The following is a 20,748-nucleotide window of genomic DNA, read 5'->3' on the forward strand; positions in this document are numbered from 1 at the left end:
TTTGGATAAACAGTTTACATTTTGTGAAAGCCTGGAGGAATCGAATTTGGACATGGAGGAAACCTGACAAAACCTTGGGTGCTATGTGATTCAAATCACAGCCCACCGAAGCGGCCACCGCACGTACCAAGCCTTCTCCCCTAGCATACGCCTTCTGTGAACGGGCTCTTGTACCTGAACAAAGCGAGGACCCAAGTTCAGGGGCTTTGTCTCTAAAGAACAAAGATCGGCCTAGCTGCATGCTCGCTGTGCGAAAGAACCCAGGCTCCGTGGGAACCCCACGCCACTCGCGGAGCTGCGCCCCGGCGGCCGCCCTCGCCTCCCGGGCCCCTTTAAGTGCCGCGCCTGCCCCCGTCCGCGTCCCCCGCGTGCCCGGAGTACTGGGCCGCCCGCCCGCTCCTGGCCGCACCTCCCACCTCCCGCCTCCCGCCGGGGTTACGTGAGCCCGGGGCGGGCGGCCGCCGGGCCAATGGCCGCCGCCGGGGCCGCCGCGCTCCTCCCGCGCCGCCGCCGCCGCCGTGGGGCTGCGGGCTCCTCCCGCAGGAGATAACTGTCAGCGCGCGAGGCGGTGGCGGGCCGGCTCAGTCATATGACCGGCAGCCGGCGGCTCCGGCGCCGAGCAGAGTTACTCAGTCGCAGCGGCCCCGCGCTCCCGCAAGGCTGGGCGGCCGCGCCGCCGCGATGGCCCCGCCACCGCGGCCGCCGCCCCCGGCTGCGCGCTGAGCCGCCGGCCCCCCGAGCGCCACGGCCGGAGCTGCGGCGGCGGCATCATGGCCCCGACCCTGCTCCAGAAGCTCTTCAACAAAAGGGGCAGCAGCGGCAGCTCCGCGGCGGCGTCTGCCCAGGGCAGGGCTCCTAAAGAAGGACCCGCCTTTAGGTGAGGGGGCGCCGGGGGGCGACTCTGGCGCGGGACCCGAGTTGGCTTCGGTGCTCGCTGGGGAGGGGACGGGTAGGGGAAAGGGAAGGGGCCGTCCAGGACGGCGCTGCCCATCGCCGGCACCTGGTCCCGGGCTTGTCAGCGTGGACGCGCCTGATCCGAGTGTGGCTCCGGACCCTCCGTGACCCTTCCTCCCGCTCTTTCTCCACAACTCAGGGTCCTTCCCCATTTCAGAGTTCTCTTGTGTTCCTTGGGGTTCCCGGGCGTGCGCTGTGCTTGGCTGTGGCGACCGGAGATTCTCCGGTTATTGGGGTGAACCCCTTCCGAGCAGAGCCGCCTGGGCGCCTCTGCGGGCCCAGCAAAGCTGTGAGCTGTCATTTTGAGGGCAGCTCCAACCTATTGTGTACGTGACAGTGTTTTGAAGTTCTGAAGGAGCAGCAGTCACGAAAAAGGCATCTTTCTTCTTTCTTGCCATATATGACAAGCTCTCAAACGGATGAATGAAAGTATGTAATTTCCACATCATTTGGAAGGTTGATGCCGCATGATGTGTGGAAAGGAGGAGTAAGATGCAATTATGAAATTTCCGAGATTTCAATTGATCAAAGCTGATATGTATATTTAATAGATTTGATCTCTCGAACACATACCTTTGAATATTGATAGCATTTATGGAGAGCTTACTACCTAAAATGCTTTATGTTGATTTCTGTCGTTTACTTTTCTGACAATGCGGTGAGGTAGGTGCTATTATAGTTCCCATTTTACAGGTGAGGAAACTTAAAGTCACAGATAACTTAGGCGGCTTGCCCAAAATCCAGCTGTCAGTGGTAGAGCCTGTGTTTTGACCCAAGCAGTTTGACCACAGATTCCAGTCTTTAAAATCCTTATGCTATTCTGATTTCAAGGGCTAACTTTTAAAAGAAGCCTTAAAATGTCCTATATTGCCTTTGAGCACAAGTATGTTGAGAAGTTTATTTATCTTTATTTAACAATTTTTCAACACATTTTAAAATTGAGCACCAATTCCCAATTCTGACACTATGCTAGGTGCTTTTTGGCCAAAATGTCTTGCAAAAACAGTTCACTATTAAACAGATCTAGACCCAGTATAATAAACCTTTAAAAGTTTCAAGTGAAACTTTGAAATAAATTCTGGATTAAGTTTTATGTTCTAGATTTTGCTTTTCTTGAATTCCGTCATTTAAAACAGTCTCTCACTGTGGTCATGTGAAAATTAAACGTGTGTGTGTGTGTGCACGCGCGCGCATGGAAGGCATATTGTGAGGACCTTAAACTCCCCAAGTTAAATTCTCATGTTTTCTTTAGGCTAACAAGCCTTATAATTTGAGTGGGAATTCTATGCCTTTTGTTAGGCTGAGTACTAGTGATGCCATGTACCTTCTCAGAATGGTAGAATTACTTCGGACCTAAGGTGTGTAATTTCGTCCCTTCCCTCCCTGTAACCCAGACTCCATCAAGGGTACAAAGCCTGGAGTGGAAGGAGCATGTTACAGGTGTCTGTACTTTGGCAGCTCTTGCCAAGGACATTTAAAGCCATTTGAATGCAGGAGGAGACAGTGGCGGTTACATTGTCATTGTTTTCTATGCTCCTTGCCTAATTGCCCACCACCATTTCCGCTATCCACAAGTTTAACTGAGTGTATTTGAACAAAAAAAACTGTGGCTATATTTAGGGTTTTGGGCCATATTAGGGAAATTGATTCCCACTTCATGGGAACATTTTCAGTAGTGTTCTGACTTCTCATTTGTGTATAATGAAGAACAGAAAATCGTGCCAAGTACGGTCTTTTTTTTTGACCTCATTGGGATTTTCTACAAGAATTTGAGATCGATGTTTTTGGAGAATTTGGGGATCCCAGTTGAACATCCTACTTGATGAGGGCCCCCTTCAATAGTGTCCCTGATAGAGGTCACCATGGAAAAGAAAGTAAAGTAGCAGATGTGAGCAAGGATGCTGGAAGATGGGAACAAACCATCCTGTGCTCACCAGACTGACAAAGGAGACCCCAAGCAAGTCTTTCCTTTTGCTCTTTTCACCTGGCTTAACTCTAAGATGCTGTGTAGCTGGTCTGGGAAAAGCTTCCAGGAAAATTTTTCTCTCTACCTAAAAAATTGTGAACCTGTGTTTGATTTTACCCAGATTTTGCCAAATAGGAGTTGGTATGTACTTCGAGGGGAACAAGGTGCCTTATTGCAGGGCATTAGCTGCCCTTGGGAACTACCTTGTAGTTAAATAGAGTTTTAGAAGTGAAGGTAAAACCCTTAGATTAAAAATGAAGTATTCCTAACATGAATTTGTATTCTTTAGTGCATTTAAGTACAGGATGTAACTTGTTTATCTGGAGATTGAAAATTCACTGAGGATTCAGGTAGACTTTTGGGACAGTTTTGTAGTGTATATGGGGGAGAATCTAAGATCCAACTTTTTGTTTGTTTGTTTTAGAGTTTGTATATCTTCTGTTTCCATGATGGACTTTCACTGGTTATTTTAAACTTCTCTTCTCAGAATTGTTTTGCCCTTGTTGTTAGTCTTTTTACTCTTGTGCACTTCCTAGTCCCTTCGCTGGGCTTATGACTGTTCTCATTCCTCCAGTTTTTACACACTTGATTAGAGAGGAAATCTGTTGTCCAATATAACTAGTTTATCTCACAGGTCATTTTCAGGACTTCATGCTTCCTGGCATTTCATCTAAAAACAGGATCATCATAGTCAAGATTTCTTCTGGAGTATTTCCTTTAGGATCTTGACAGAAAGCCCTTTTCATAGCTTTGAGGAAACAGGTTGCTAGGAAAACAAAAGGAATCACGATTGACCAAACTTACATGTTTGGGAGAAGTAGTCAGGAATGCTATATGATTATGGTATTTACATTTGAATAATGCTTCGTACCAGAAAAATAAATTAGGACAAAAAAAATGATGTGTACAGTGACTCAAGTCAGAAATAGAATTATGTTCTTGGTTACCTTGGATTTAAGGCCAGGATGTTTTCAAGCCACGCTATGTCCAGTGACTTACATGTGTGGTTCAAGTTTGAAGCATTATCTTAAGGTTGTTCTTGTTGTTGTTGTTTTTTTCTCCATGTCTTTTGTAAATTAATGGAGCAGTTTCAAACCCCTAAAATGTGTATTTAGCAGGGAGGTGAAAAGACCTTGGGCTACCAGATGTTCTTTTATTTTGGAGCAGTTAAATGAAGTAGGGAAGCATATATATTATCTGGGATATGAAGAACAAGTGAAGGCATTGCAGCTGCTTGTTAGCTAGCTGTGTGAATGCCAGAGAAGAGTATACCTAAGGCCAAATGGCCTAGTAAGTGCTAATCCCCACTGTTTTGTTAGAACAAATTTAATCTGTCATAGAGTTAGTATAAGTATAATTTAATCCACTTATCACATAGCATCTGATGCCTCTGTGCTTGTGGCTTGGCGCCCTACCTGTATAAATCCAGGCAGGACACCCACGGTCTCACCTACTGGAGTTTACAATCTAAAGGACAACAGATTATACACTAAGATGAATAAAGAGCAGACAACACATTGGAAACTATAACAAACAGATAAACACTGATAAAGAGTAGATTTTTATATAAGCACAGAATTAAGAACTTACTTGCTGTTCTTGTGCTTGGAGTGACTAAGGGCAGGATTGTGATTTACTCTTCCCTCACATGGAGGGAAATTACACAGAAGTGCTTCCTCCCCTCCCACTAATAAGTCTCCAGATGCAAGTATTTCTAATGAGATTTGTTCTGAGGTAGGGTGGATAATATTTTGGGAAAAAACAGTTTTGTTCTAGTACACTCAACATTTTTAATGCCAATAATATAAAACATGACATATAAATAGCGGTTTTGATTTCTTTTGACTACTTTCTAAAAGAAAGTCTTTCTGTAGATTTTTCTTGCTTGCTGCCTTGGATCTATTGGCATACTCCTTACATCATATCTCCTTGTCCTGAAAGATACTATGCACTGGTTAGTGATTTTTTCAGAGGTGAAGAAGGGAACCCTTCCTTTGAATTCAGTGAGTTCTATTAAGAGCACTTGGAACACAGATTGAGGAAGCCATTGATTCAGCCCTGCCTCATGTACCATGTTGATGGGAGACCCAACAAGACTCCATTTCTCTGATCCTCAGCTTTGTCATTTGTAAAGTGACAGCATCAGACCTGTGTAACAAAGTTGTGGTAAGGAGGTAATGAGCTTGAAAATCTTTTGAAAAGAATAACATGCAATACAAAATGATTTTAAGTATTACCAAGCATCTTTTTTTAGGTCATGGAGTTCAGTATTATTCCTGTTGAGGCTTTACGAAAATGGAACTATTTTTCAGAGGCTGTTTTCTTTCTGTAGATGAGAGTTGAGACAGTGCTGAATTGAACTGTTTTCACTTGCGTATTAGTTTTTTAACCTTGATGTAGTCAGTCATGAAACAGAGACCTTAAGTTTTCAGAGGGGTCTTAAAGATGTTCAGCGGACACTCACTCAAACCTGGTAGAGGTGACGGGGTGTCAGAAAGATTCTTAGAAATATGGTGTGTTTGTTTTTTCAAAGTTATTTGCAAGTTTTTATTATTAAGAATAAAATTGCATTTAGCCAAAAAAGGAAATTGGTTAAGCAAAATGATATAGTCACACAATGGATGACATTCTATAGCATCCAAATCATAATTTTATACACAGACACACAAAACAAAAGAAAAATGTTCTCAATAGAAGAAGTAAAAGCAACTCTAATAGCCTGACTTCACCACTGTGCAATCTATGCATGTAACAAAATTACACTTTTACCCCATAAATTTATATAAATTTTAAAAAGTAAAAGCAAGTTATAAATTTATGTGAAAAACATTTAAAAATAGGAGCGATTATGCATGTGCAGAATAGGCCAGCAACACTCTACACCAACATATTATAACAGTGGTTGCCAAGAGGTAGGTGAAAATTTTATTTTAATTTTTTGTGTTTTATTCTTGTTGGTATTTTTGGATTTTGCTCTAATGAATTTGTGTTACTTTTGTGATTTGGATTATTTTAAACCTAAATATTCTAGATTATTTAACTATTAGATTATTTAACTATTTAAAATAACTTAAATAGCATTTAGCATATTCTACACTGTGAGGGAATAGAGTAAGGATAATGTTTATGGAGAAATCTGATTTGAATAAATTTCATAGACTCTTCTTCGTCAAAATAACTGTTAGCTCCTATTATTAAAAGTAATATGTTTGTTATGAAGTTTAATGTATTTAAAACCTAAACTCATTATAAACCTCAGAGGCTAAGTTAATTGGCAGTGTCAGTAATGATAGGAGATATGTATGTGCAAAATGTTTACTAGTTTGACAGGGTCGCTACTTCACCTGAGCTTCAGAGCCCAGTGTAGTCTTCCTGGGGGCTCAGAGTACAGTTTAGGAGCTGCATGCAGCTCAAGCTTTATTTGAAATATGTTTAGAAAAGACTGACACAGCCCTTTGGATTTTGAGGGAATGTGGATAAGAGGCCTGGATTAGATGTTTTAAAAGCTAAAACATGTAGTTATAATTTTAAGTCCTGAAATGTGAATTTGTTGTATTATGCATTATTATTTGATTTAGTAGGTGGTACTAAGAGATGGACGGAGGCATGTGGTCTTTTAATGCATGGAGTATATAGCTCCAAAAAGAGCATTGGTTTTTGTTGTTGGTTTAGGTTGTGTTTCTCGTGGTTTGCCTGTAAGGTCAGCCTAAGGAAGCTACTTTGCCGTTGTGTTTCCTTGGAAAAGGAAGCTGTAAAAGATTGTCCTTGCCGTCATGAAATACTTTGGCTGCCAGCATGAACTCCTGGTGTGTGAATCTGATTTGGGAACTGGTAATGTGCTTTATTTCTCCAGCCACTGTTTTTCTTGGTGTGGGTGAAAAGGAACAAATGTTTTGTACTGATTGTACAAGCCCCTTGCTTAGTGTGAATTGTTAGGCCTGGACTATGAGATCATATACTTGGCTGTAAAAGTAAGTCTTTCCTTTGGATGTAAGAGTGCTGAAATATTTGGTGAGTTCCTACTTACCAAGCATTCTTTATCTCAGATTTATGAAAAATGATTATTATGTAAAAAAAGGAAAAACAGGATGGACTTTTCCAGCTAACTGGGCATGTAACAGTGATTTCCCTCAACCCCACCCCATCTGTAAATGGAACATCCATGACTCACTACTCATGGCCACACAGACACTTTTGTAACCAGTGCTTGAATGGGAGGGTGGGATGGGGATGGAAGGAGATGGGCTGGCACCCCACTTGTGTTCAGCCAGAATCTGTCCAGCTGCCTTTATAATGGACTTCTGAAAAGGACAATGTGCCTTCTCATGCATCATGCTACATATTTTTTTTTCCTTATTGCACTTTCTGTTTGTGCCAGAATAATACAATATATTAAGTGCAATAAAATGTAGCCATTAATACTATAATGTTGTGGATAAATGTTGTATAGCAGAGTACTCTTTCTGTTATATAAGATTTTAGTATTAGCATGAGTTTGGATCCCCGATTATCATATTTCTCTCTCCTGAACTGTGTGCCTTCATTTCTAGGAATTATTTTTCTAGTTATTTGTCCCTGTAAACTTGTTTAATTTGTAGATTACACTTTAGAATTTGTGTCCATCATAGTGCTATAAGAGATTTATATATTGGTTTATGAAGATGATTTTATTACCACACCTAAGACTTTTTAATCATAAATAAGAGATTTGTGTATTTGATATATATCTTTAAATAAATGATTGGTGTTTGGTTATGTGCTGATGTCTAATTGAAAATGACAACCAACTCATGCAGGGTATCTAAGTGAGAATGAGCACTGAGGCAGTAGGAATTCATCCCAAAAGCTGAGGGGGGCTAATTAAGAACCTACATATCTGGTGGGGACCTCAGCCTGATTCCCAGTAAGGATAGTTGCATGTTGTCATAGCAACTCTTTCTTCACAAGTTGAAGACAAGTTAGACGTTAACCTGCACATTCCTCAAGAGATGAAACAGGTGTTGATTTAGGATGTGTTAGGAAGCAGCAGCAAATTCACCAGTTCAATTGATTCTGGCTTTAACACCTTATAAATACTTCAGACTGCCAACTCTCTCTCTGATATGCCTGGAAAATTGGACATTTTTTGTCTTATAGTCAAAACCTTTGGGGTTATGGGGGGAAAAGTATGTTATCATTCATTTCTTCATTAGCTATCCTCATTTACTCAAGTTCTTTTATAAAATATGATTTAAAAATAGTAACAAAAATACCTTTTAAATTCAATGCCACAAAGTCTTTTAAAGCATACATTTGAAATAACTGTAAATGAAACAAGAAAACATACATGTGATAGTTACAGCATGGCTGTGAGAGTTCCTCTAAATCCTAGCCTTGCCATTGTGTCTCTGCTTTTAATGCAGTGCTTGGCAGGAAGTTGGCGTTTAATAAATACCTGTTGAATGAATGAATGAATTCAAGAGTTTTGAACACTGATGATCCTTAAAGAGTCTCTAGTATTCCAGAATCTGATCTCTTGAAATATTTCTTGATGTTTCTAGCATGCGTTGTGACATTTTAGAAAATGAATCTTGTTACAGACGACTCAAAGAAATTTCCTCCTTTTTGTCAATATTAGTGAATTATTTTTCTGGTATCAAAATGATAGGGTAAAAGTGCTCTAACAGTTGATTGACCTGCACCCCCACCTCCCTAAAAAAACCTTTAAGAAGACACTTGCCTAAGTAATATATCAGAGATCCAGTTATGAAATCCCACAGCTGTCAGAAATGACCTACTGAAAAATGATTTAAATATTTATGAAGCTATGAAATTGTTAGCTGTGGGTTGATGATGTAGAACTCTTCTCTATATACTTTTCAGATTCATTTGAATTCTTGTGTGCCTTGGTAAAACTGAAATACATTATGGAATGAAATGAGCAAATTGGTTCTCTCAAATTTAAGATAATAGTACACTTAATTGTGAAAACAATATTGATATTCTGAACCCTGCGAAGACTATATTTGCATGTTAAATGAAGTAAGCACTTTAGAAAAAAGATGGAATCATCTCTGCTTTCCATGTATGATTTTTCCATTTGAGAAACTAATTTAGAAATGGATTTGCGAATCTGACATGTTCTTTAAAAAGAATATGCCAGACTAACATATCATTAATGGTGGCCCACCCTGTGTGAGGAGGTGAGCCATGAGTAAACATTTTCTCCAAGCATATCAGGCAATGACTGTTTGCTTTAGAATGGTACATTGAGTAAGTTAGTTGCTAGGGCAGAAGGGGGCGGCCGGAACTACTGGCCCTGCCCTACCCAGAGGGCAGAGATGGACCCCGGGTAGCCACTTGGTGCTGAGTGCACAGGCTCCATGGAAGACCCTGTGGACGCTGGTAACTGGCCCTGCAGTGGGATTGCCATATATTGCTTAGTGTCATGTGTACCTGAGAAATTGCTTATACATGAAATTATGATTTTATTTTAAGATTTTTTCAAACATATCTGGTTAAAAGTTCATATAAAATATGTTGAAATGTAAGCCTTTTCACACCCCAATCCCCCTTCCCAAAGGCTACCATTGCTGTACCAGTTTCTTTCATATCCTTTTGGAAATACTCTATGCAAATACAGGAAAAAAAATTCTTTCCCTCAGACAGAGTGGTAGTTGCTGCCTACACTGTTCATCATTTTGCTAAAAGTTGCTTTGTATTCCTTTGAATAAATTCATGTATAACACTTAACCCAGTAGTTCTCAAGTCTGGTCAGACACTAAAGTCACCTAGAGAGCTTTAAATGTCCAGACTGCTTCTCAGAGATCTTGATTTAATAGATCTGGGCTGGGGCTTTATGTTTGTCTTTATGAAACTCTCCTTGGGTAATTTGCATGTGCAGCCAAGCACACTACAATAGTCTTCCCTTATCTGAGGTTTCACTTTCTGCTGTCAACCTCAGTCTGACAATATTAAATCAAAAATTCAAGAAATGGAGCAACTCTGGGTGCACTGCCTGTGAGTTAGCTCTGCTCTGCAAGGAGCAGTACCATTTAAAAAAGAAGAAAGAAGATTCCAGAAATAAACAATTCCTAAGTTTTGAATTGCACACCATTCTGAGTAGCACAATGGAATCTCCACTGTCACTTCATCTTTTCATGTAGGCATTTGTCATCTCACATCATCGCAAGGAGAAGGAGGGTGACTATAGTATGATGAGATATTTCCTGAGAAAGAGATCACGTTCACATAACTATGATTATAGTATATTATAATTGTTCTATTTTTATTATTAGTTATTGTTGTCAATCTCTTACTGTGCCTAATTTATAAATTAAACTTTATAATAGGTATGTATGGGAAAAAACATAGTATATACAGGGTTTGGCATTAAGCACTGTTTCAGGTATCCACTGGAAGTCTTGAAAGGTATCGCCTGTGGATAAGAGGGCACTACTGTAATTTTACCAGTCCTCTACTGATGGAGTATTTACTTTCAGGCTTTATTGTTAGAAATGGTGAACTTCCTGGTTGAAAGATTCTTATGCCATAAGCTCAAGTATATTTCCAGGATAAGAACCCAGGATGGAATTTCTGCCAAACTGCACTCCAGAGAGGTTGCACCTGTTTATACGCCTACTAACAGCATATGATAGCGGCTGTTTAGTGAAGATGATTTAAAGTACCCTGAAGAAATAGCAGTGGTAGGGTGGTGGGGAAACTTGGACCCTAGCTCATTCTTAGTAGTTGTTGATCACTTGTCTAGTTCAACATGTGTGCAGATTGTTAAACTCTTTTACAGCTCAATTTGGCTGTGCTTTCCAGACTTAAAAATGCTCATACTTTTTTGACTCAGTAACTGAAGAGAAAAAACTTTTGTGCATGAAAATGTTTAAAAAAACAAATGTTTGTGCACAAAGATGTTCTTTATATATTATCATTATAATGTTAAATAGAAGGATCTTAACAATTGTCCCACAGCAGGAAAGTATCTAAATTGTTATGTCAGCTTTGTAGGATAGTAATATAATAGTTAAATGATTATGAAGACAGTGTTAATATAAAATGTTTATGTTAAATGAAAACAACCAGCACCAGTTGGTATCTACAAGATGAATATATTAGTAAAATATGCAAATGTATGACCAAGAACTAGAAAGAAAAACAGAAAAATAATAAAGAACAGTTGACATTATGGGGTGATGAGATTGTGGGTAAATATCCTTTGTTGGTGGTGGGTTTTTTTTTTTTTTTTTTTTTTTTTTGAGATAGAGTCTCACTCTGTCACCCAGGCTGGAAGCAGTGGTACAATCACAGTTCACTGTAGCCTCAACCTCCCGGGCTTAAGTGACCCTCCCACCTCAGCCTCCCAGGTAGCTAGGACCACAGATAGGCATGCACCACCATACCCATCATTTTTTTTTTTTTTTGTAGAGACGGGAGCGGGGGTGGTCTCACTGTGTTGCCCAGCGTAGTCTTGAACTCCAGGGCTCAAGTGATTCCCCCACCCTGAGCCTCCCAAAGTGCTGGGATTACAAGCATAAGCCACCTTGCCTGACCATAAATATCCTATAAAATGTGTGGGCAAAAAATAAAAATTAGAGGCCAGGCACGGTGGCTCATGTTTGTAATCCCGGTACTTTGGGAGACTGAGGTGGAAGGATCTCTTGAGTCCAGGAGTTTGAGACCAGCCTGTCAACAAAAGGAGACCCCATCTCTACAAAATAAAAAATAAAAAAAAATTAGCTAGGCACATGCCTGTGGTTATAGCTACTTGTGGGTCTGAGGTGGTGGAATCGCTTTAACCCAAGAGGTTGAGGCTTTAGTGAGCCATGATTGCACCACTGTACTCTAGCCTGGGTGACAGAGGGAGACCCTGTCTCAGAAAAAAAAAAAAAAAGGAAAAATATAAAATTCTATTATAATACAAATAGCCACTTATTTATGATTATAAAGATGTTGTAAACCTTGTTAATTAGTGAAGACATAATTGTAGAATATGTACGTAAATGACTTCCCTGAAATCTTTTAGAAATCTTTTAGAATGCTTTTAGAATAGCTATTTCTCAAGAATTTTAAGGGAGCCCATTCTAACATTTAAAAAATAATAGTATTCTTTACCATTTTCTAGCCCCTATACCAAGAGCTTTTTACTTAAATCATTTCACGCATGTCTCATAGTTATCCTTTGATGATAGATATTTTTATTAGCCAATTTATAGATTATAAATTTACCATAATTTATGGATGAACACTTGAGGCTTGCCTGAAATTGAGTGGTTTACTAGTGACCCTGGGAATTCAAACTGAAGTCAGTCAGCTCGTATTAATATATGATCTGTATTCTCTCTCTGCAGATTAATATTTGAAGTACTTAAGACTGAGATTCAGTGGTAGATTTTGTGAGGTTTATAAGAAAGTATGAAATGTAGCTGAGTGCGGTGGCTCACGCCTATAATCCCAGCACTCAGGGAGGCTGAGGCAGGCAGATCATTTGAGGTCAGGAGTTCAAGAACAGCCTGACCAACATGGTGAAACCCTGTCTCTACTAAAAACACAAAAAAATTAGCCGGGTGTGGTGGCGTGCACCTGTAGTCCCAGCTACTCAGGAGGCTGAGGCAGGAGAATCGCTCGAACCCCAGAGGCGGAGGTTGCAGTGAGCTGAGATCGCGCCACTGCACTCCAGTCTCAGCAACAGAGTGAGAGTCCTTCTCAAAAAAAAAAAAGAAAAAAGAAAGTATGAAGTCTAAGTACTATTTTTAGGGAGCTTACTGTTAATTGTGCAGTTATGTATGATGTGTGAAAAACTAATTAATAATACAAAACAGTAGTTCAGGACCAAGTCTCTAAAGTCCTATTAAGATGAAAGGAAGGAGTGAGGGAGGGCTCTTTAATCTGGGCTAGTTAGGGAGGCTTTATGGAGGAGATAAGAGCTAATAGGTAGAATTCATAGAGGTGAAAAACTTTTTACCTTAGAGGTGTTCCTGAGTTTAAAATGGGTGGACCGGTCTCTGTGAAATCAGAGTGTTCTTGTGAGGCTAGATACATTTGGACCGAATTGTGCAAGTTGTTGCAAGCATTATTAATTTTAAAATTTAAATTTAGGTAACCCCAAAGTGTAGATGGGGAGGGACCCCAGTCTATACTTTGAGTCTTATTAGAGTAGGGCCTTTGTTACAGATTTACATTTTTTGTTTGTTTTTGTTTTGAGACAGAGTCTCACTCTGTGGCCCAGGCTGGAGTGCAGTGGCGCGATCTTGGCTCACAGCAACCCCCGCCTCCCAGGTTCAAGTGATTCTCCTGCCTCAGCCTCCTGAGTAGCTGGGACTGCAGGCGCATGCCACCATGCTTGGCTAATTTTTGTATTTTTTTGGTAGAGACGGGGTTTCAGCATGTTGGCCAGGCTGGTCTCAAACTCCTGGCTTCAAGTGATCCGCCTGTCTTGGCCTCTGCAAGGTGCTGGGATTACAGGCAGGAGCCACTGGGCCCAGCCTGGATTTACATTTTTGAATTCAAACCTGACTCTCCCACTTACAATGTGGGGCACATTATTCTCTCTAAATGAGTTTTTTTTCTTTTTTTTAATCTGTAAAACAGGTGTAAAGTTGCCTTTCTTGCAAGTTTGTCTGAAGACTAGAGATAATACCTATCAATCCTACTACACAGTGTTTGACAACTATTAGACATTCAATATGTAGTGACTCTTATAACTCTCAGAGACTTAAATATTATGTCTTTCCCTCCAGCTCTTTCCCTGTATTAAATGCATCTCTACTGATCTCAAGGTTGTAGGGAAATGGCAAGTAGCTTGTCTTTACCAAAAGGTGGAGTTCCTGCTCTGAAGGCAATGTGGAGCCACTGAGGTTTTAAGTAGTGGATTGGTGGAGCAGCTTGCTAAACACAGGGACCCTAACTTAAATTTTGGTGCTGGGATGCAAGTTAGTGCAGTTTTAGTGTATATGATATATGATATCAGCAAGTAAAACATACGTGTATTCCCCAGTCTTCCCTCTCTTTCCCCTATCCCAGACCTCTCTTATCTTCAAAGGGAAAAAACAAAACTCATACAAGCTGACAGCTTCATGCTCCCAGCCTTTAAGCTTTCCCTCCAGCCTATGGCAAAATCTGTACTTGGTAAACCTACCAGATATATAACTATCTCTTTTTGTATCTTTTAATATCAGGAGCTTCCTTTTTGGTTTTTTTTTTTTTTCCTCAAATTAGTTTCCTGACAGTTCTCTTGCCTCTTTTGATTCATTTCACAAACATTTATGAGGAGTCAGTTATGGCAGCTAATCCTAAAATTCCGGACTTATTGCGAGGAAAGGAGTTTGTGTTTGAAGGCTCTTACTAATTCAGTTCTCACGATTGTTGTATTTTTACAAACAGAAAAGGGAGAGGGTTGGAAAAAGGGAGGGAAAGGGAGAGACATTTGTATCAGAAACTGGGGGTGGGGAAGCTCCCAATTGTCCAGTAATCTTATCTACAGAGTGCTAAATACTGCCTGTAATTGTATGTAGGGGGTGGGTGCTAGTTTAGATAATGTGCCAAGGGAAGCGCACAACCTCTGCTGCTTGCTCCAACTAAAGCTGTTAAAAAGCAGTCTAGTTCCAGTAGGTGCAAATCCACACTTTAATTTGTTCATCATTTTGTCTTCATTCTTCAAATCCAGTTTGTATTGGACTTTGATCTTATAGCTGATTACTGTGCCATGCTGCTCTTTAGTTTACTCCAGCAGAGCATTGAGTTTTACAGCTTGGACTGTTAAAGTCAATATTGTGTTTAACACAGCAGTAACAGAGTGAGTTGTCTTGAGCTTGCCGTGACCTGCTAGCATGCTAAGCTAGCATGCTTAATGCTATTTAAGAGGAGAGTTCCTTTCAGAATTATGTCAAGATTAGCAATTGATGGTGAGAATTGTTGTGGTCCAATCACCAGACCACAGTAGGTAACTTCCCTGGGGTGAAAGCATTGCCATAGTGTTTTAGACCTGTGCTCTGCTCTCCATTTATTTCAGAAACCATTCTGTACAAGGCACAGGGCCTCCAACTCATCATTTTCCCTGCAGAGGTTTACCTCAGAGATGTTTTTAGTTGGAGAGGGGCAAGTTACCTTCAAGGAGAAAATAATTGGGTCTCTCTTCTTCTTTAATTCAAATTCCAAAGTATTGTAAATCTCATTTATTACCTGTCTGTTCCGAAGACTCCACTTTTCTTTTCATCTTAGAAATATTTGGCATGTGGATCTAGACCAACTCTGCCTGAAGCACTGAGGCAAGCAGGCTTGATCTTTTTTTCTTTTTTGCTTGGCCTTCTCAGGAGTCTGTTCACCATCAGATTAGTGAAATTTCACACAAATTAGTGAATTAGTGTGGCCTTGTCAGGGCAGGGGACGAGGACATTTGAACTGCATTGCTCTAGGCTCTAGGTGGCCTAAAATCCTCACAGCTGGAATTCTCCATCTGGTTCCATCCAGTTCCAGAGCCTGGACCAGTTCAGCTTCCTAGACTGAGGTTTGCATCAAAACTTACAAGTAATGAAGGGTTTATTATGTCTCCCATTGCTTTCTCTTTCTTGGGGACCTAACCGGTATGGATGGAGGAATGTACATGAGTCACATTTCAGAGGAAAGCTGGACAGGATGTGGAAGTGATGGGGAGATACTTGTAAACAAAAAGAATAGACAAAATCATGATATATAAAGTAACTTCCAAGTTTTGAGCCCGAATAATGTGGGTAGCATAATTAGTGGAAATAGGGAAGTTACAAGGAGAAGTTGGTTTTGTACACGTTGAATTTAAGATGTAGTTGAACACTCTAAGTTGTGATATTCATGAAGCTGTAGTTGTCAGAAGATATTAAGCCAATATTTGCCAAAGAGCCCAGAAAATTCATCTCTTGCTCTTTAAGACTTTTCTTTTTCTATTCCATCCTCCAAAATTACTTTTGTAGAAATTCTGTTCCTTCTTCCAAACTCGGTTTAGATGCCACCTCTGATTATCTTTGCTGATTGCCCCAAATGGGCATGCTGCTCCCTTTAAACCAGTGGTCCCCAACCTTTTTGGCATCAGGCAACAGTTTCATGGCAGACAATTTTTCCACAGACAGTGGAGTGGGGGATGGTTTTGGGATGATTCAAGCACATTACATTTATTGTGTACTTTATTTCTATTATTATAACATTGTAATAAATAATGAAATAACTATACAACTCACCAAATGCATAATCAGTGGGAGCCCTGAGCCTGTTTTTCTGCAACTGGAAGGTCCCATCTGGGGTTGATGGGAGATAGTGACAGATCATCAGACATTAGATTCTCATAAGGAGTGTGCAGCCTAGCTCCCTCGCGTGCGCAGTTCATAATAGGGTTCACACTACTATGAGAATCCAATGCCACCGCTGATCTGACAAGGTGGAGCTCAGGCAGTAATGCTCACTTGCCCACCACTCATCTCCTGCTTTGTGGCCCGGTTCCTAACAGGCCATGGTCTGGTACCAGTCCGTGACCCAGGGGTTGGGGATCCCTGCTCTAATTCTTCTTATATGGCAGTTACCACATTCTACTAGCTGTTTTTTATTTATCGAAATACTTTACCAGATTATACCTTGACAGCAACATTGTATGTATGTCCCTGTAGTGTAGAGCATAATACTAAGTACAGTACATTAGTAGGAGCTTGTTTAAATACGTTTATTTGAACCTGCATTGTTTTCAGCAACTACCAGTACTTAAAAATATGTGAATTTATTAGCCAGTATATAAAGTTCCTCTTTTTTTTTTTTTTTTTTTTTTTTTTTTGAGCCAGAGTCTCACTCTGTTGCCAGGCTGGAGTGCAGTGGCACGATCTCGGTTCATTGCAACCTCACCTCCTGGGTTCAAGAGATTCTCCTGCTTCAGCCTCCCGAGTAGATGGGACTACAAGCACGTGCCACCATGCCCAGCTAATTTTTGTATTTTTTAGTAGAGACGGGGTTTCATCTTGTTGGCCAGGATGGTCGCGATCTCTTGACCTTGAGTTCCATCCACCTCAGCCTCCCAAGGTGCTGGGATTACAGGCATGAGCCACCGCGCCTGGCCCCTCTCTTTTTTAAAACATAAATTTGTCTCCAAATTTGAAGTTTTAAGAACATCTCCATTATTTCAGAATTTAATAAATGTGTTTATCCTACCCATGATTCGTTCTTTCTTTAATTTTAAATTTAATAAGAGATGAGGTCTTGCTATATTGACCAGGCTGGTCTTGAACTCCTGTGCTCAAGCAGTCCTCCCATCTTCGCCTCTCAAAGTAGTAGAATTACAGGCGTGAGGTCCCGCGCCCAGCCCTACCCATGCTTCTTAACTGTATTTACTCCATTTTTTTCTTTCCAGTTACAGGGTTCTTTCTTTTTTCTTTTTTTTTTTTTTTAACTTCAGAGATTCTCCTCTATAGATTGTTTAATTTTCTATACCAGTTCCAGTTTAGAGTTTCGAAATTCACTGCCAAGAAATGTATGGGGTATTTTATTAAAAATACACTGTTTTACATATGAAGGCAAAGTAATTTTCATTTTGTTTCTGAGGTCATATCTGATTTACTCAGCATTTTGTTGGCTCCTCCCAGCTGACGTCTCTCTTTAGTAAATTATTTCTGTGGAACAAAACTTAGAGTTTAGGGTCTGTCATAAGAATAGTTTGAAGATCTTTTTTGCCTAAACCAATCTGACCTTTGCCTGGACTGAAACTCATTTGCCATCTGTCTCTTCCTAGAACCTTGAAAGATCTTACTGTTTATTCTCTTTACTTGGGACTTACCTGGTGAAAAACTATTAGTGCCATCATCTACAGGGATGGCCCTATCCATGACCAGTCTCCTCCGGATTAATTATGAAAATGTTAAGTTCAATCTTCACACTCATTGCTGAAAAGACCACTCTGTTTATATTTCTCCTTCCAGAGAAATGCTTATCTGTCCTTTTGTTTTCTGGACCTGACCCAGTTCTGTGTCCAAGATAAATATTCTACTGGCTTCATGCTGTTTTATCTTCATAAAAACAAGTCACCAAATACCTGTATACTAATGCAGTTCATATAGTAAAAACGTTAATTGCACAGGAGATTCAGATGAATAAAAGAACACTTATTTTGGTGTCTCATGGCCAGAGTTAAAAAAAGAAAACTAGATTTACTAGTGCACAGGTCATATGCTATTACAGCTTCAAGGAGCTGCCAGAAGCTCATTCCTTCCGTTTGCATTTTTGTGAATGTCAGTTCTGAAATAAATGAACAAACCCAGGACTTGAAAATAATTATTTCAACTATAAATTGTGCCTGTCCTCATATGGTAATGAGAATTCACAGTGGTTTTTATTTTTTAAAAAAACAGCTCGGTTTGGGAAAAGGTGCCTGCAGTCAGCCTTTGCAAACTTCTTTATTCTGTGAGATTTTTGTTCCCTGTTTTCTAAAGACAATAGTGACAAATTAACCAGAGTCAAAGGCATTGCAATTTTTATGTAGGGTTTCTTTGTCCTTATGAATTTTTTGTGATTCTCTCTTCATGATGCTATATTTTTAACTTGCCACTTTAATTGACTAAGATGAAGTAATTTCTTAGCGGGGGTGGGGATAGGAAACAGTAGTGGGAGAGATTATCTTCAGAGTCTGTATTGCTTTTGGGGGTCTCAGCTTTTTTTTTTTTTAATCTCTAAGTCTGTGATTTTTTGAATTTTACACTTGGGACAGAAGGATCCATGACTTCAGGTAGCTGATCCATCTCCCAAAGTCTAGGAGGGGAGGAACTTGGATTTAGCTGTTGTTGAGAAAGTTCAGAGTATTTTCAGCCCCCATGAGTGCAGTTAACCAGAGATCTTTTTAATGGAATCATTTCTTTTCCTTGGCAAATACAAAGATTTGTTTAGCCAATGAAATGTAGTGGGGATTTCAAAGCAGAAATGAGCTATGCATTTTGGAGGCTTAGGATGCCAAAGTTGGGAATTAGATGTTGTACAAACCAGTTTTTCCCATAGTTTTCTTTTCTAAAAATTGTGGTGGGAGAGAGGTGCATACTGGTTAAACGTGCTGCTCTGCGCCAACGACCGGTATTTCAAAGTATAAATGATAAAAGGAACTTAACTGTAAACTTGATATTTACATGAGTTTTATTTCCCAAAGCAGTTATATTTATTTTATAGAATAGGAAAAGGCTCACTCACCAAGGCTACAGAGCTAGTTACTCATATGGATAGGCCAAGATTGGGGACGCAGACCTTTTGATTCCTGCATCACACCTCAGCCAATTTTTAGTCCTATGAGTATGGCAAGTTCCCTTGTTGTGTAGTTAAAAAACTGTTATGAATTTATAGCTAAAATACATTTTTATGATTCTTAATTATCACACAACTATATTCTCTTGCATGTTGTTGGACTTTTTTGTTATTTTCATTAGACTTTTGCTTCTTTCTGGCATTGAGGGACTGAGACGTAAATTATGTAACTCTGAAAATCAAGTCCAGCCTCTTTCGTGTGGCGGCCCTGCCTCATTTCTCTTTGCGCTTCCCCTCATACTCTGAAGTCCAGTCAAAGCGAATTTGTCTCAGTTCCTCAAACAATCTTGAGTTTTTTCTTTATGAAGATTTCTTTGTTTGGAACTTGGCTCCTCCTTTCCTCCTTTAACCTGACTCACACTCCTAACTAGTGTGGTGATTAAGAGCGGGAGTGGGCTTGGAATTGGACTTCAGGTTTCGAACCCTGACACTATCACTTAATAGCTGTATGGTCTCGAACAAGTTGCTTAACCGTGCCGTGCTATGCTGCCTTTTTCTCTTTGGTATGTTGGGAATAATAGTAACCACCTCATGGTGGTGGTATGAGATTTAAGTGGGTGGTTTGCAGTTACGACCGTGCTGGGCGCGTAGTAAGTACTCTGATTCCTGGAAGCCTTTGCCGATAATCTGCTCTTTCACAGACTCATTGCACTGAGCACTCTGTCCTCCTGGAGTATAATTGCCTGTGCATGACTTACTACTCCCCTCTGAGGACAGGGATGACCATGCCGAATCTGTATTCACTTTGCAATATAAGCACTTGGCACTTATAGGCACAAGACAAATGTCTGAATAAATCAATAAGCAAAGGCCCGCTTAGCTCATGCTATAATCTTATGTGTTTAACCTCCACTTTTCTTTCTTTTTGTGATGATCTTTTTGCCTTTTATTTGGGGTTTTTGATGGGTAATTTTAGGAGAAGCTAATAGGGAAGTTTAACCTAGGTTGCTTTATGGCAGCTTCTGGAGTTGTAACACATGATTGCTTCATGTTGTTTATCCCCTTTGGGAGAAGAAGCCGTACATATGGACAGGCCTCTTGAAAAGTTGCTGTATTCTTTAAGAAAAAGTAGGTTCCACATAGAAAAGGCTAGACTCACAAGGAACTTGCAGGTTAACATTGACCACAAGTCTGGATTTAATCTAATAACTGCTGTAGCCTCCTGCTCCCCAGCTCTCTAAAGGCACACTCACAGGATTTCCTGGCACTTTGTTTTGTTGGTCATCAGTTGTGCTGTGGCCATAATGTAGCAGTGGAAGCCACTTGACTCCTTACCTTCCATGCTTCATCTTTAGGCAAGAGTAAAAACTAAAAGCAATGTAAAAGGAAAAGCTTATGCGAGAGCAGGATAGTTTCTGACTAAAAGTAATGAGAGTCCATTTTTTCCAACTCCAGGGGTTGTGACCTGGTTAGGTCCTGGCAGTGGTGGATGTGTTCTAGGTGAAATAATGCCTTACCTAAAGGAAAAGGGGAGAAGGAGTTTGCTGTGCTGCTGTGATTATTTTGTTTAAAGTCATTAAAGGTTTGGAGGGTAGTACAAGAGTGAT

At 40.3% G+C, this 20,748-nt stretch overlaps 1 protein-coding gene across 3 annotated transcripts in view; it reads left to right on the top strand.

Annotated features, from left to right (window-relative positions):
• Nucleotides 1-464: 464 nt before the first annotated feature.
• FNIP2 (folliculin interacting protein 2) overlaps nt 465-20,748 on the top strand; it is a 137,454-nt gene continuing 117,170 nt past the window's right edge. The window contains exon 1 of one of the 3 annotated variants that reach the window (XM_008976136.4): nt 465-877. In XM_008976136.4, coding sequence (XP_008974384.2) covers nt 771-877 — 107 coding nt within the window. In that variant the 5' untranslated portion in view covers nt 465-770. The remainder of the gene's footprint in view (nt 878-20,748) is intronic. The other 2 variants (XM_003822534.7, XM_055111975.3) reach the window with 2 other exon arrangements.

This window comes from Pan paniscus, chromosome 3, assembly GCF_029289425.2.
Source record: "Pan paniscus chromosome 3, NHGRI_mPanPan1-v2.0_pri, whole genome shotgun sequence".
Classification (NCBI taxonomy): Eukaryota; Metazoa; Chordata; class Mammalia; order Primates; family Hominidae; genus Pan; species Pan paniscus.